This window comes from Xyrauchen texanus, chromosome 14 (assembly GCF_025860055.1).
Source record: "Xyrauchen texanus isolate HMW12.3.18 chromosome 14, RBS_HiC_50CHRs, whole genome shotgun sequence".
NCBI lineage: Eukaryota > Metazoa > Chordata > Actinopteri > Cypriniformes > Catostomidae > Xyrauchen > Xyrauchen texanus.
Window position 1 is genome coordinate 20,845,288 of NC_068289.1, and position 17,219 is coordinate 20,862,506.

At 39.0% G+C, this 17,219-nt stretch overlaps 1 protein-coding gene across 2 annotated transcripts; it reads left to right on the forward strand.

Moving 5' to 3' along the window:
* The first annotated feature begins 4,883 nt into the window (after positions 1-4,883).
* Positions 4,884-16,482, forward strand: LOC127655098 (DDB1- and CUL4-associated factor 17-like). 2 transcript variants are annotated; one of them, XM_052142707.1, is made up of 14 exons: positions 4,884-5,527; positions 5,608-5,711; positions 5,872-5,962; positions 6,049-6,185; positions 7,185-7,263; positions 7,349-7,438; positions 7,535-7,642; positions 9,627-9,732; positions 10,129-10,271; positions 14,391-14,500; positions 15,308-15,395; positions 15,641-15,724; positions 15,858-16,013; positions 16,105-16,482. In XM_052142707.1, the coding sequence occupies exons 1-14, from the start codon at positions 5,360-5,362 to the stop codon at positions 16,222-16,224; spliced, it is 1,584 nt and encodes a 527-aa protein (XP_051998667.1). In that variant the 5' UTR covers positions 4,884-5,359; the 3' UTR covers positions 16,225-16,482. The 2 variants fall into 2 exon arrangements, with proteins under 2 accessions (XP_051998667.1, XP_051998668.1); XM_052142708.1 differs by lacking the exon at positions 5,608-5,711.
* The last annotated feature ends 737 nt before the right edge of the window (positions 16,483-17,219 follow it).

A 17,219-nucleotide genomic window follows, 5' to 3' on the forward strand; every position in this document is an offset into this window, starting at 1 on the left:
TTCCTGAAATTATTATTTCCTTTAAAATTATGTTTTTTGTTTAATCAAGTCATGTAAATGAAAGGGGTGATGAAGGTCTGAAGCAGATCATTATCTGTGTTACAAGGTAATGTAACCAAGTAATGTAACCAGAATTAAAAGCGAACGATAAAAAGGTTTACTTTGATTATATGCACTCCTTGAATGTTTTAAAAGTATAATTTATTGTTCGAATCATCTCTGAAGGTACTATTAACCAAGTAAATTGCTGTTGAATGAAATATAGTATGCATTAATAAACTCTGAAAAACACTGGAAGTGCCACTGGAGGGCCAGAGGATAAGACATCACAAAATAAAGCAAGGATCGACGAGCACCTCAGTGCTTAGCAGCAAGAGAAAGACTCTAGTGGTGGTTTAAAAACCCACTGTCTGCTCCAACACCACCAGATAACGCTCTAGGCTACCGGAAATGTCTGTGAGTTCCTCTGGCACTGTGGGACATATCATATGCTGCGTAGTATACTGATATTGTTTAATCAATGTAGTATGTTAATCTACTTAAATAAGTCTAATCACTGATGTACTCTACATAACGCAAGGCTAACTTTGCACGCACACGCTTTATACAAGAATTTGATTGATGTTACCATCAAGAAAGAACTTAGTTAGGGAGATGAGATATTTTACTCCCTCCTTGCCAATTGTGGAGGGAGAAGTTTTGTTTAATTTTTCCTCGGGAGTGCAGTTCCACAAGAGCAGTCATTGTTAGAGAAATGTGTGACTTATATTAGCCAGTTGGAAGGAATAAATGAGACTGACTTATGAGGTTGCACTCTGGGTAAGGGCAGTAGGGGTGAGACTCTAGGGGAGTCTCAAAAGAGGGAACATATAGTATATTTTTCTATATCATAATGTATTTGATATTGAAAAATAGAAGTACTTATATAGAATAGCCTTGGCATTATGTGAACCAAGAGAGAGAATATTAGGCCTAAAAGTGTAACTGCAAGAAACACAGTGCACACAGCTGTAGCAAAACAATGGTACAATGCATTCCTAAAACACTGAAAGACACAGCCAATGGTCAAAGTGACTGTATTACGCTTAGACTGTTATATTATATTTAGTCAAAATGTATACTTTCATAATAAATTAGTATTTACAATTGTTCCCTTTTGATTGCAATTACTCTTCTGATTGCATGTATTTCTGAAATTAAAATGACAGAAATCTGGCTAATTTCAATGAATTGTGGCAATACTCTCCCCATTTTACCAAAACTTTGGGGGAAATATTTAGGGACATCTGTGAGGCAAAAGGTACACAATTAGTGATATACACACATTTATGTATGGAAACAGCTTAAGGGCATTACTTATGCGACAAAGTGTTTTTTTAAGCATGACATCATCACGCACACCATTTTTATCAGTTTTTTTCTTGTTTGTTGGCAAATAGGATGTTCCAAGCTTCTTGGAGAATTCACCACAGTTCTTCTATCTATTTGGGCTGTCTCAATTGCTTCTGTTTCTTTAGGTGTTCTCAGACTGTCACAATGTTCAGTGGGTGGCTGGGTGTCATGACATCTGTTGCAGGGCTCCCTGTTCTTCTATTCTAATCTTTTCTATTTCCAAAAGTAATATATATATATATTACTTTTGGAAATATATATTACTATATGGATGCACTGTATATATATATATTATATATATACAGTGCATCCAGAAAGTATTCACAGTGCTTCACTTTTTCCACATTTTGTTATTGTGGCAGGGTGGAGAGCGGGGCCGGGTTGTGATTATATCAGGCTAATTAAGCCTACGTTAAGCCAGATGGCAGACGGTGGAGTGACGAGAGATAGTTTACGGACATGTCCGTTATGTGTGTGTGTTTGTGTATTTTTCTCGTCGCACCACCGTCTGCCATCGGCCTTTATCCCTCTCGGAGGCTTAATTAGCCTGATAAGGGACCGGGTGTGTATAAGCCCTCCGCCCTGCCACATTTATGTCACAGCCTTATTCCAAATTCAGTATTTTCCTCAAAATTCTACAAACAATAACCCATAATGACCATGTTGAGCACAGGTGCATCCTGTTTCCACTGATTATCCTTGAGATGTTTCTACAACTTGAGTGGAGTCCACCTGTGGTAAATTCAGTTGATTGGACATGATTTGGAAAGGCACACACCTGTCTATATTCCCACAGTTAACAGTGCATGTCAGAGCACAAACCAAGCCATGAAGTCCAAGGAATTGTCTGTAGACCTCTAAGACAGGATTGTATTGAGGCACAGATCTGGGGAAAGGTACAGAAAAATGTCTGCATCATTGAAGGTTCCAATGAGCACAGTTGCCTCCATCATCCGTAAATGGAAGGAGTTTGGAACCACCGTGACTCTTCTTCAGCTGCCGCCCGGCCAAACTAAGCGATCGTGGTAGAAAGGACCTTAGTCAGGGAGATGACCAAGAACCCGATGGTCACTCTGACAGAGCTCCAGTGTTTCTCTGTGGAGAGAGGAGAACCTTGCAGAAGAACCACCATCTCTGCAGCACTCCACCAATCAGGCCTGTATGGTAGAGTGGCCAGACGGAAGCCACTCCTCAGTAAAAGGCACATGACAGCCCACCTGGAGTTTGCCAAAAGGCACCTGAAGGACTCTCAGACCATGAGAAACAAAATTCTCTGGTCTGATGAAACAAATATTGAACTCTTTGGCCTGAATGGCAAGCGTCATGTCTGGAGGAAACCAGGCACCGCTCATCACCTGGACAATACCATCCCTAAAGTGAAGCATGGTGGTGGCAGCATCATGCTGTGGGGATGTTTTTCAGTGGCAGGAACTGGGAGACTAGTCAGGATCGAGGGAAAGATGAATGCAGCAATGTACGGAGACATCCTTGATGAAAACCTGCTCCAGAGCGCTCTGGATCTCAGACTGGGGCGAAGGTTCATCTTCCAACAGGACAACAACCCTAAACACACAGCAAAGATAACAAAGAAGTGGGTATGGGACAACTCTGTGAATGTCCTTGAGTGGCCCAGCCAGAGCCCAGACTTGAACCCGATTGAACATCTCTGGAGAGATCTGAAAATGGCTGTGCACTGATGCTCCCCATCCAACCTGATGGAGCTTGAGAGGTCCTGCAAAGAAGAATGGAAGACTGCCCAAGAATAGGTGTGCCAAGCTTGAAGCATCATACACAAAAAGACTTGAGGCTGTAATTGATGCCAAAGGTGCTTCAACAAATTATTGAGCAAAGGATGAGAATACTTTTACATGTGATTTTTTTTTTTTTTTTTTTTTTCATTTTTTTTTTAAATAAATTTGCAAAGATTTCAAACAAACTTCTTTCACGTTGTGGTTTTGGGGTATTGTTTGTAGAATTTTTAGGAAAATAATTAATTTAATAAATTTTGGAATAAGGCTATAACATAACAAAATGTGGAAAAAGTGAAGTGCTGTGAATACTTCCGGATGCACCGTGTGTGTGTATATATATATATATATATATATATATATATATATATATATATATATAAAAACGTGTTATATATTGTGTCGAGGAAGAGGGCGGGGCCGGCCCATGAGGACACATGGCCAGCCCTCAATCCAGCTAAATTTGTCTAAATAAAATGATTCCAATTTGCAAGTAATGTTAATTCCCAAGCTAAAGTACCTCAGAAGATGGGTGCAGAGTATATAATATGTATAATTATAGTAATATATAATTAAAATAAAGTATTAGACTAAAGGTACACCTGTAAAATCTATTTTCTTTTCTCTCTACATCATTATAACTCTCCTAAAATTTACCTCAAACTCCAAAGGGACTTTGTTCATTTGTTACTCAAAGCGCTTGCACTTGTTAAAGAGTGGCGTGCTGTAGTAGCAACCATGATTTATTTTCCAGTTTGTCCTACGAAGGCCGTCTCATTTAAACAAGGCTTGTTTAAAGGAGTATATATGGTATAAATTCATCCTAGCTAGCGTGCAGCCTTCGAAATGAGACACAACTGCTGACTAGCCAGAGGCGCCAGTTCGAGAGAGAGACGCATGTGGCCAAGTTGCATGTGTGACTGTGTTTGTTTTAATCATTTTTGATTAAATCATTAAAGTTTATGTTGACTGTTCATTCGGTTCCCGCCTCCTCCTTGCCAGTCCTTGAACTGTTATAGTGGTGCCAAAACAAGGGAGAAAGGAGGGATGCACTGTTGCGCCATCCGCCAGGAGAGCGGCCGTCTGCATGGGTACGGAGGAGTCGCTGCTGGCCACTGAGAGCCGGAGGAACCGCTGCCATACGCTGAAGAAGGGGAGAAGCGGTTCCATCTTCCAGGGGCCAGAGGACTCGCAAGCTGATGTCCACCAGAGTAGTGGTTGAGGACTGGGCGACTGAGTGTCCGGGAGCCTGCGAGCAAGTTTTTCCTCTCTCTCTCCCTCTGTCGCTCTGCCTCACTCTTTACCTCTCCCCTTTCCCTCCCCTCGTCTCTCCCAGGGCTCCAAAAGTTGGGGAAGACCTGGGTGAGGACACACAGAAAAGTTAGAACAACTTAAAACATACACTAAATTTCTTTAGTTGCATTCAAAAACAATAAAAAGAGAATTTCTCATTCAAATATAAATTTTTTTTTTTTTTTACAAATAATCGGGTGCCAATGTACATAAAACAAACTCAAAAACAAAAAACAAACAATATCATAGAAGAGTGCCAAGTATATATCACTATCATTCTTATTAACAATATTACAGACTCTAAAATACTTTTACTTTACATTTATAGAAAGAAAAACCCCCAATATTGTTTAGAATAACTTGTGATTTTATGAATACGGAATTTCATTGTAAATTAAACTACATTTCCCAGCATGCAATAGTGAAGATGTGACGACGAAAACCCGGAAGTTTAAACACATGTGAACAGTGTGTATGCTATAATTTCAATGTAGCCAAAAACTCACCACTTCGCGCAGAGACCATTGTGAGGTTTTGTGTTTGTGTGTGTGTATATATATAATATACAAAATATACAATCCAGCCAAAGATGCGTTTTGGAAGCGCCTGCCACGCGGATGTATTGAAACAATGGAAATGAGAAGTTAGCATACTAGCAAGTATTGTCTGTTACATCTAAACCTTTGATTTTAATAAGAGTTTTATTTGCGTATATCTGACTGTTTAATCCACTAGACTCAAATATGCTACACTAGTGCATTCGTTTAAGTTGTTTTTTGTTGTAGTTGGTATATAAAATTTGAGCAACACTACGACTGCAAATCTCGGAATATAAAAAGATAGAGAATTGACTTCACCCGGAATTCATTTAAATGGCGTCTCTGAAGATTATTCCGATCAGTTTTGTGATATCCAGTGTAATTTAGATGAATGGCCTTGAGTCTTTCCTCATGTTCGCGCAGCGCCCCCCTGCGCGCACACGCACCAAGAACAGCTGCGCTTTCCTGACCTTAAGAGCATATGGACTCTCCTCGAATGACTTTGGCAAATTATTGGGTGCAAATCTCAAGATCCTTAGAAATATTATTCTCCAGGTGAGTATTAATTTATTTTAAATGTCTTTTGACGTTTTTATTATTTGCTTAATGTTAAAGGCTATATCATGACTTTATAGGATGACACAGAATTCATAAAGGTTTGGAGCAAGACCTCCAAGTCTCTCATCTCTTATGAAAGTGGGCGGATATACTTTGATAATTACAGGTGTTGTTATAGCAGGTAAAGTATATAGCCTGATGTTATTATCTACAGTATGTCATCTAGCTTTTTTTTTTCTTTGAACAGTTTATGAAAGTTTTCCCCCCATTGATGCTAAAATATGATCTGAAAATTGTATTGTTCTCATTGACCTTAAATGCATTTTTACAACTAATCACAGCCTCCTGCCACAGCCAGAACGACTGTATGAGCTCCCCAAAGCTCCCAAAACGGAGAAGATTGAAGATTCATTATTGTGCCAGTGTCCTCTAGTGAGTTACATCATCTGCTGTACATCATTCATTGATATCTGTACATATCCAAGAGATGTGTAACATGTGTAATTTATATTTTTTAGGACAGTGTTTTACCAAATGCTTCAGACCAGAAACCATGTCTGTTGGCTCTTACAGCTAATAGCTGGTTATATCGGCTCTCAGCAGACACAGGACAGACACTGCAGCGGGTCTACCTCTCCTCTCATTTTAAATTCAGGTGATTTAGCCCTAACATTATTCTAAAAGCCAGACACCCATCACGGATTAAAAAAAATTTGAAAAGGTAATTCTGTTTTTATACTTTACTATTGCAAGCTTCTATTTTTTGTTAAAAAATAAACTCGCCATTTGAAGATTAAAACTCTAATTGCGACTTCATTTCTTGCAATAGTGAGTATATATCGCATAATTGCACATTTATATCTCACTATTAAAAGTTTATTTCTTATTATTACAAGATGTATACTTGCAATTGTGACCATATATCTCTCAATTGTGACTTTATTGCTCACAATTGTGAGGTTATAAACGAGTTATAAGCAATTGCATGTTTTAGTAATTACGAGATATAATGTAAAGATTTAAACTCACAATTGCGACTTCCTTGCGATTTTATATCATGCAATTGTGAGTTTAAATCTTACATTTGTGATGTTATTTCTCACAATTGTGAGTTATAAAAAATGGCAAGTCATAATAACAAAAATATTCACAATTGCAAGTTTATTTTGCATAATTATGATATAGAAGATCACAATTGTGAGTTATAAACAATTGTGAGTTTATCTCATAATTATGAGAAATAATAAGCTACGTAATATGTAATGTTTCTGTACAGGGAATTAAGGGAAAGTAGGTGGCAAGAACCGGATTGACAATATAGTTTAATGAAAAACGTAAACAAAAGACACAAACACACACATGACTGTCAGCTGCCCGTAAACGATCTCTCTCTCTCTCTCTTGCACCACCATCCGTAGTCGGCCTTTATCCCTCTCGGAGGCTTAATTATTCTGATAAGGGATCGGGTGTGCAGAATCACCACCTGGCCCCGCCCTCCGCCCTGTCACAGTTTCGCTTTATTTTCTGCCAAAAGCATTTACAGTAATCTTATTAACGTACCATATGATATGATGCCAAGCTCATCTGTTTCCAAATTTTGGAAAGTCTATGTGTGTGATTTATCTTTGTTGTACTAATAACTGTCTATTAACAGGTCTTTGGGTTGGGACTCTTCCCCAGAGACATTTTATGTCAAATCCATTCAGAGCAAACAGACAACTCTAGAACGACAGGTTAGACATAACTTCTCTGTTCTCATCTCATGAATTTATTTATTACGTATGCAGTTGGGTCACACTCTATCTCTCTCTCACTCAGGCTGGTGTTGACAATAACATCCTCATGCGCTTGGCCATATTTCAAGTATATCCTCTGGAGCTTGTAGGAATGCTGGAGATAAATAAAAGAGTAATATTGGCTTTAGTACATACAAATGGACATAGTTCTTTGCTTGCATCAGCATTTTATAATTAAAGAATTAATTTAAAGTGTTTTCATTTTTAGGTCTTTGGTAAGACTGTTGTGGATGTGCTGCTGTCACAGGGAGTGTTAGCTGTGTCACACAGCTCAAAACATGTCAAGCTTTACAGTTTAGAGTACATTCTTAAAAAGGTAATTTAAATGTGCACTCAGTTACTTCTGTCTTTGTCATCTTGGACTTACACCGACAACTAGCGGCTTGGATACAGCAACATTTTAATAATTCAATAGTTTTCAGTTTCAGATTCCATTGTAGAAATGTAGTATTGCTTTATTATTGCTACTGGTTTATTATTATTGCCTTTGACCCTGTTTGTGTTCAGAAAATGTTTGTACTGTCACACACACACAGTATATTTATTGTATGTGTGTATATATACAGTATATACCTATATATACACAGTGTGTGTGTGTGTGTGTGTGTATGTGTATATACATTTTCTCACAAAAGTGAGTACACCCCTCACATTTTTGTAAATATTTGATTATAACTTTTCATGTGACAACACCGAAGAAATTTCACTATGCTACAATGTAAAGTAGTGAGTGTACAGCTTGTAGAACAGTGTACATTTTCTGTCCCCTCAAAATAACTGAACACACAGCCATTAATGTCTAAACCTCTGGCAACAAAAGTGAGTACACCCCTAAGGGAAAATGTCCAAATTGGGCCCAATTAGCCATTTTCCCTCCCTGGTGTCATGTGACTCGTTAGTGTTACAAGGTCTCAGGTGTGAATGGGGAGCAGGTGTGTTAAAATGTCATCGCTCTCATCGTTGGAAGTTCAACATGGCACCTCTTGGCAAAGAACTCTCTGAGGATCTGAAAAAAAGAATTGTTGCTCTACATAAAGATGGCCTAGGCTATAAGAAGATTGCCAAGACCCTGACACTGAGCTGCAGCATGGTGGCCAAGACCATACAGTAGTTTAACAGGACAGGTTCATCTCAGAACAGGCCTCGCCATGGTTGACTAAAGAAATTGAGTGCACATGCTCAGCGTCATATCCAGAGGTTGTCTTTGGGAACTAGACGTATGAGTGCTGCCAGCATTGCTGCAGAGGTTGAAGGGGTAGGGGGTCAGCCTGTCAGTGCTCAGACCATACGCCAAATTGGTCTGCATGGCTGTCGTCCCAAAAGGAAGCCTCTTCTAAAGATGATGCACAAGAATGCCCGCAAACAGTTTGCTGAAGACAAGCAGACTAAGGACATGGATTACTGGAACCATGTCCTGTGGTCTGATGAGACAAAGATAAACTTATTTGGTTCAGATGGTGTCAAGAGTGTGTGGTGGAAACCAGGTGGGGAGTACAAAGACAAGTGTGTCTTGCCCACAGTCAAGCATGGTGGTGGGAGTGTCATGGTCTGGGGCTGCATGAGTGCTGGGGAGCTACAGTTCATTGAGGGAACCATGAATGCCAACATGTACTGTGACATACTGAAGCAGATCATGATCCCCTCCTTTCGGAGTCTGGGCCACAGGGCAGTATTCCAGCATGATAGCGACCCCAAACACACCTCCAAGACGACCACTGCCTTGCTAAAGATGCTGAGGGTGAAGGTGATGGACTGGCCAAGCATTTCTCCAGACCTAAACCCTATTGAGCATCTGTGGGGCATCCTCAAACGGAAGGTGGAGGAGCACAATGTCTCTAACATCCACCAGCTCCATCATGGAAGAGTGGAAGAGGACTCCAGTGGCAACCTGTGAAGCTCTGGTGAACTCCATGCCCAAGAGGGTTAAAGCAGTGCTGGAAAATAATGGTGGCCACACAAAATATTGACATTTTGGGCCCAATTTGGACATTTTCATTTAGGGGTGTACTCGCTTTCGTTGCCAGAGGTTTAGACATTAATGGCTGTGTGTTCAGTTATTTTGAGGGGACAGCAAATTTACACTGTTATACAAGCTGTACACTCACTACTTTATATTGTAGCAAAGTGTCATTTCTTCAGTGTTGACACATGAAAGGATATAATCAAATATTTACAAAAATGTGAGGGGTGTACTCACTTTTGTGAGTTACTGTGTGTATGTATATATATATATATATATATATATATATATATATATATATATATATATATATATATATAATATACAATTATCTGTTTAGTTCAGGATTGAGAAGTTGGCTCTGGGACAGCATTGTGATCTGAATGGGTCGAGAGGAATTGTGGGAGAAGCTCCATATGGGATTCCGGTCAACATTCACATTCATGGTGGGTGGTCAATGTCTTAGATAAATGTAACAAAGATCTAGTTACCTACATTGTATGGGGTCCTGAATGTAAAACAAAATGCTACTTTTAACTGGATAACATTTCCAAAATTAGCTGAAATAAAAGCAAGAAAAAGTTGTTTTGTTGAATAGTTTGAATATAGTCACCAAGAAGTACATCAAATATTTTCATGCATGCTTTTTTACCTAGACCCTGTAAAGCTTGTATTGATGAGAGTTTTAGTGAGTTTGAACCACATTTGAGAAGATTTTGATATTCAATTCACTGATTGTTAAATATACTGGGGTTTGTTTGGGTGGTGTGTAGATGCTGTGTCAATTACAGATGAATAAGTGTTATCACTAAGTGAGCTGTCACATGTGCTTCTGTCCACAGAGTGTCCTCCAGTTCTGTTTGAGATGTCGTACTTTGAGGACGGGGTTCAGATCGGAGGTCATCCCTGGCACTACATCTACACTCCCAACCACAAGCGACACAGAGGAACACATCACATCTGCGCTATGACTGATGGAGCTGTGGTGAATACAAATGTTTATATATCGACTGTAAAGTAACATGCAATGACATTTCTAAAACGATTTCAAATAATGCATCGAAATATTCATGTGGCATAGGAGATACCCACAAGTGTCAAATTTTCCTTGATATTTTTAAATATAATCATTGTATTATAAAATTATTGTTTATTGAAAACAATCTCAAAAATTCCTTGTTTCTTTACTTTTGTGACTTTTCTACGTCAAATGGGGGCTAATAAATTCATGACCGCCTCCACAGCAAGAGATCAACGCCTACATTTACATCATCGCATGCTTGGCTGAAAGAGAGAAGAACAGATATTCCTACTGTTCCTGCACACCAAAGGGGACTAACACAGGACACCTTTTTGTGCCCATCTTGACTATTTTTGTATATAAACATGCACTAGACAGACGTGTTTGACTGTTGTGTGTCTCGTGCATTTAAAAGACGCTATGTTGTAAGTTGTTACTGCAGAATTGCGTCTTGCCGTTTTGAGCATAAATTTAATGTCCTGGACACGTTGTTGCACCCATCTGTGCTATTTTTAATGGTTGTCTATGTAAACATGCATTAGCTGAACGTCTTTGACCGTTTTGATGTGTTTCTAGCTATGTGTATTGCATTAAAATAGCAGAGAACCCGTCCTGTCTGTAAACAGACATGGAAGATGTGTGGGCTGTGAAAACCAGCGTCTCTGCTTTGGCCTTTGTTGAAGCATCCTAACATTAGGAAAGAGCTGCTGAACAGTTCCTGATTGCATCAGTGCAGGATTATGTATGTGCAGTACATTTCACCATGGATTATATGTGTGTGTGGCTCATTACAGCAAAGATTGCTTGTAAACAAGGCTTTGCCAAAGAACTTTAAAGATTATGGGCAGTTAAAAACATTGTTGGCCCTGACCGCAAAACCTAAGCAGCCAATTTCATTCATGAATGTCTCATCTTATGATGATTGTTTGATATTTATGGTGCTGCTGGGCTTAAGAAAATGTTTTTGATACATTCGTAATGTACCAAAAATGCAATGTGTTTCGTTGACTTTGTTGTTATAGTTATTTTGTGTCATTGCTAGTTGCTCTATAAGCATTGGCGGGTACAACTCCTTAGTAATGCTGCTAAAAAAAAAAGATGTCTTCTCATGAACCCAGAAATTCAGTGTAATGCTTGTGGCGATGAGGCAATGGATGTAATCGCAGCTCTTTAATGAAAACACAAATAAAACACTGAAACCACTAGAAACAAACCATTACGGTCATGAATGAACAATAACCAACAAAGACACAGAGAACATGAGGGCATTATATACTCAAAGACTAATGGGTTAACAAGACACAGCTGGAAAATAATCAGGAAGGGATGAACTAAGTCACATCAAGGCAAGAGAAAACTAATTCAAAATAAAAGTCCATGAATAACACTCAGTAATACAGTCAAAATAATATTAAAAACAAAGACAACATAACATTACATAGCCCCCGGAGAGACCACAGCATACCAACTGGGATCCGATGGATGGCCAGGAGCCCAGGGTGGACCAGAAGAGGCAGCAGACCACCACGTGGATCCAGCGGATGGCCAGGAGACCAGGGCAGACCAGACGAGGCAGCAGCAGACCACCATAGATCCGGTGGACAGCCAAGAGACCAGGGTGGACCAGGCGAGGCAGCAGGAGACCACTGTGGATCCGGCGGACGGCCAGGAGACCAGGGGAGGCAGTAGGATACCACCATGGATCTGACGGACGGCCAGGAGACCAGGGTGGACCAGGCAAGGCAGCAGGAGACCACAGTGGATCCAGTGGATGGCCAGGAGCCCAGGGTGGACCAGAAGAGGCAGCAGACCACCACGTGGATCCGGCGGATGGCCAGGAGACCAGGGCAGACCAGACGAGGCAGCAGCAGACCACCATGGATCCGGTGGACAGCCAAGAGACCAGGGTGGACCAGGCAAGGCAGCAGGAGACCACTGTGGATCCGGCGGACGGCCAGGAGACCAGGAGAGGCAGTAGGATACCACCATGGATCTGACGGACGGCCAGGAGACCAGGGTGGACCAGCCAAGGCAGCAGGAGACCACTGAGAACCCAGTGGATGGCCGGGAGATGCTGGCAGGGTCTGGGCAACAGGTGACGTTGGCAGGGTCAAAGCAACAGGTTACCCAGAGGGCTCCCCAGCCGGGGACTCGGAGGTCTGAAAATACAAAGATAACACTAGAAACAAACCGTTACAGTCATAAATGAACAAGAACCAACAAAGACACCGAGAACACTAGGGCATTATATACACAAAGACTAATCGGTTAACAAGACACGGCTGGAAACAATCAGGAAGGGATGAACCAAGTCACTGCAAGAACAGACAAAACAAATTCAAAATAAAAGTTCATGAATAATACTATAAATAGTACTGTCAAAATAACAGTATTTCTGTAACCGCTGATCTCCTGGGATTTTCTCACACAACAGTCTCTAGAATTTACTCTGAATGGTGCCAAAAACAAAAAACATCCAGTGAGTGGCAGTTCTGCAGACGGATCCGTCTTGTTGATGAGAGAGGTCAACAGAGAACATACTAGTTTGAACGACAAAGTCTACAGTAACTCAGATAATCACACTGTACAATTGTGATGAAGAGTATCATCTCCGAATGCTTTTCTGAGATGCGGGTTGGCGCTGTTGTGGCAGCACGAGGGGAACCTATAAAATATTAGGTAGATAATTTTAATGTTATGGCTGATATATATATATATATCATATATAATTATGAGGGCAAAACAGGAAATATATAAATCCAAGTATGTAGTCATAAATTCTGAAAATATAGTTCTAAACTCTAATATAAAATTGTAAATCTAAATACATAGTTATAGATGCAAATATAAACTCTACTTCTATAGTATATAGAGTATATAGTTATTAATCTGAATATAAAGTTAAATGTCCAAATATATAAATGTAAATCCTGAAAATAAAGATATAATTATAAATAATGTTTAGCTGTATATTTGGATTTACAACTATATATTCAGGTTTACAATTATATATTAATATTTATAAATATATATTCACATTTATAACTATATAATAAGATGGATCTTGTCTATAAGGTGCCATTTTTGCATTAGTGATTAGATTCATTTGTGATGACTCGCTTTAAGACGAGACAAACAGAGCTTTGGGTGGGATTGTGTCTGGAAAAAGTATATCTATTAAAGAAACATAAGATATTTTGCTGTGTTTCCATTCAAGTTGTGAATTTAATATATGCGAAAAAACATAATATTAAAACAATGTGCGATTAAAGCCACTTTTCCATCCCATGTGTTCAAATGAACGAAATCGCAACCTCTGGAGAAATTGTAGTAACTTTGACTCTTTAATTAATAAAATACCCTCGGTTTAAAACTGTTAAGTACTTTGTGTCATGACTGGGAGCGACAGCGTGTCACACAGTTCTGGGAGCACTATGTGTGTGTGTTCCACCTTCCTTATGTCTTTGTGTTGCGGCTCTATAATAGCCTATATTTTTCAAAAGTGTTAATAAACCTGCTCTTCTGCACAGTTCAAGTTTGTATTCGACTTATTTGCTCTGCAAACTCAATGCAGGCTTTGAATTTTCTAGGCACTGTTATTTCAGAATAACCTGAGCAACATTTGAGATGCGATGATTGATTGGTCCACTGATTAGTCCAGTTATGAACGAGTTATTCAGTCACAGTAATTTTTGGATGCAGATCTTGTATTGCTAATACATTTAATAGGAGTCTATTTGGTAAAAGTTTTTCCATCATAGTTAATGCATATTTCTTCTTAAAGAATAAAAAATGTATCTACCTTAAGTGTATGTATGTCCAAAAACAGCAAATAAATTAATGTTTTGAGACTGGTGGGATGTCGTCATAAACTGTCTGTATGATATTCAGCCTTTGTTATTAAAAGTTCTGAAATTATGTAGAAATCAATTGGCTTTCATCTGTGTTTTAGTTTTCCAACTGTAGATTAACAAACAGTTAAGTTGACGTCAATTAAAAATTGTATTTCATTAAATGTCATAAAGTTCCTCTTGCTCTTGGTTATGAAGATCATGATCAATTGTTCTGGCATCTATTCGCCAGGCTAAGAACGGTGTTCAGGACATGAAGTGTGACTCTCTGGAAGCAGACTGGATCTTTTTCCACCCAGATGATTCAGGCAGGATTATTCATGCTGGACCCAGCACAATAAAGTAAGCATATAATAATTAACCTTAATATCCCCATAAAGTTTGAATAATCTTCTGATAAATTAGATTATCGATTGAATCGGGAACCATGACCTTCACATTAAAGGGGTAGTTCACCCAAAAATTTAATTCTCTGATCATTTACTCTTATGCCATCTGAGATGTGTATGACTTTCTTTATTCTGCAGAACACTTTTGAAGATTTGTAGAAAAGATCCGGGCTTAGCAGGTCCTTAGAATGGGAGAGGATGGTGATTTGGATATTTGTAGGTCCAAAAAGCACAGATAGTCAGCATAAAAGTAATCCATCCTGTCTCCAGAGGTGACAATGTCTTCTAAAGCAAATCTAAAGCAAAAAAGTGCTTAAATATAGTTCTTTTTTTGCACACAAAGTTATCGATTTGCTTTAGAAGACATTAATGTCACCACTGGAGACAGGATGGATTCCTTTTATTTGGACCTAAAAATATCTAATCACCACCCTCTCACATTCCAAGAATCTGCTAAGCCTGGATCTTTTTCTATAAATCTTCAAATTGTTCTGCAGAAGAAGAAAGTCATACACATCTAAACATGCTATGTAGTATGGCACTTTTCGTACCACTCCTTAAGATTGCTTATGTTTTCCTCTTTTGTAAGTCACTTTGGATAAAAGCATCTGACAAATGAATAAATGTAAATGAGGTGAAGTAAATTATCAGAGAATTTGTTTTTTGGGCGAACTATGCCTTGAAGAGCATTGTTTTTACTTATGTTCCATCAGCCATGTTTGTTTCTTTGAATAAATGAATTCTTAATTTTTTTACACAGTGTTCTGAAGATCATGGCTGAGGCAAGTTGTGACTGGAAGTATGAGATTGTCACCGAATTCTCCATCACTGCGGCTCGTGACAATAGTGTAATTGTTTTCTATGGTTTCATTATCTTTCATTCCAAATGCCATTGGAATTTCTGGAATGTTTAAGTTTCATTTTCACCTCTCCAACCCAGAAAACATTTCATTGGCAGAGAGCTGAAATGAAAAACATTTCAGCTCTCTGCCACCTTCAGCCTCAGCAGAAATTTCTTGTAAAAGAGGAACATACCTGGAGTGAAATATTTTGGAATGGTTTATAAACTGTTGTCGTCGCTTCTTTTCCACAGGCCATCCCTCAGGTGATTGTAACCTCTTCTGGTCGTACAGTGAAGAGGAGATTCCAGCTTCTAGACGATGACCCTTTTCAAGAGGTATTATAAATGACCAGCATCTCTCTTTCAGGTTCTTATGTGGTTCCTTTCAGGGCTTTTAGTTCTGCAAAGAGCCCTATTTTTGACTGTGTAGATTCTCTCCAGTTGCTTTTTGGTCATATTTTTTTACTAGACATTCAGGATGGTGAAGTATGAGGATGAACTCGATCTTTTGGCTGTGATAGACATCACTCATGCTGAGGTAGAAGGACAGGCCCATCTGCGTCTACATGACAACAGGAAAGGTGTTTTAATGAAGAGAGTCCCCCTGAAAGAACCATGGGACGTGGTAAGAACAGATTACGTAAGTGTTTAAGTGAGATAACATTGTATGTATTTTGAAGTCCCTAAGCTAACATCATCTCTCCTCTGTTTTCCAGACTTACAGTCATGAGGTGTACTTTGATAGAGACACTATTATTCACATGGTCCAGGAGAAAAATAACACATTCGGCTGCCATGTGTATAAAATGAAGAGAACACATTCAGATGAACCTTGAAAACATTTCCTATTCCTCTCTCTGTAGATGACTAATGGACTGCAAGTGCATTTCTCACACAAAAAAATATATAAAGTATATTTGGTGCTGTATTGTAAATGAACTGATTTCTTACAGTTGATGATTTTTGCAAATATTGCTGAGAGTACTGACATTTTTCTTTAAATATATGGAAACTTTTCACCCTTTCATTTGGACTGGAGATTGCTTTTCCATTTAGTTATTTTATTGAAATATAACTATTAATAAAGACTAGTTTGTGACATACTTCCTTGTCATCATTGTGAAACTGAAGCATGTGCTGTTTCATAACACTTTTACTTGGTGAGTTACAAAACATTGATGGCAAAAAAGGAAAAACCTCTGGCTGTGTCTCAAAATCTTGTAAGTTGCCTAATTAGACAGCATTTTGTGCATCATAAGCATGTTCAGTAGTTTTTAGGCATCGTAGGTCTAAATTTAGGGTCAATGCCTAGTGATATGTCTACCTAGAAAGCATTTTAGGGCATCATACAATATTTCTAAATTTGGGGGTCACAACCTAGAGAGTTACTGACCCAGCATTTTCACAAACTTTTTGAGCATTATAAACAGTTAATTTAGAAGAGATGGGCCACTTCTACTAAAATTAAAGTGCGAAATTGGAATGCACAATGGTCAACGGATTTAGAAAGGAAGTCCCGCCTTACAGGTAAGATTTGTGTACTGAGGCGGAACGCTGTGTCCTTCCAGACAAGGGTGGAACACTGTTATGGACCATGCGTGACGGATTAAGCCATTGCGCACCGTCTCCAGGATGCGAGTGGGGTGGTAAAGCTAATTTTTAGGGTGGTCCTGCCCCTGCTTGTATGTACATTAGCTACACAAGCTGGAATTTTTTATTTTTTTTGCATAATCTGAGGTAAAGAAACAATTTATGATACCAGTTTTGTCAGATTTTACTGCTTATTTGAAATATGTTCATTGATTTAGATTTTGGAGATTTTGGTTCTTCC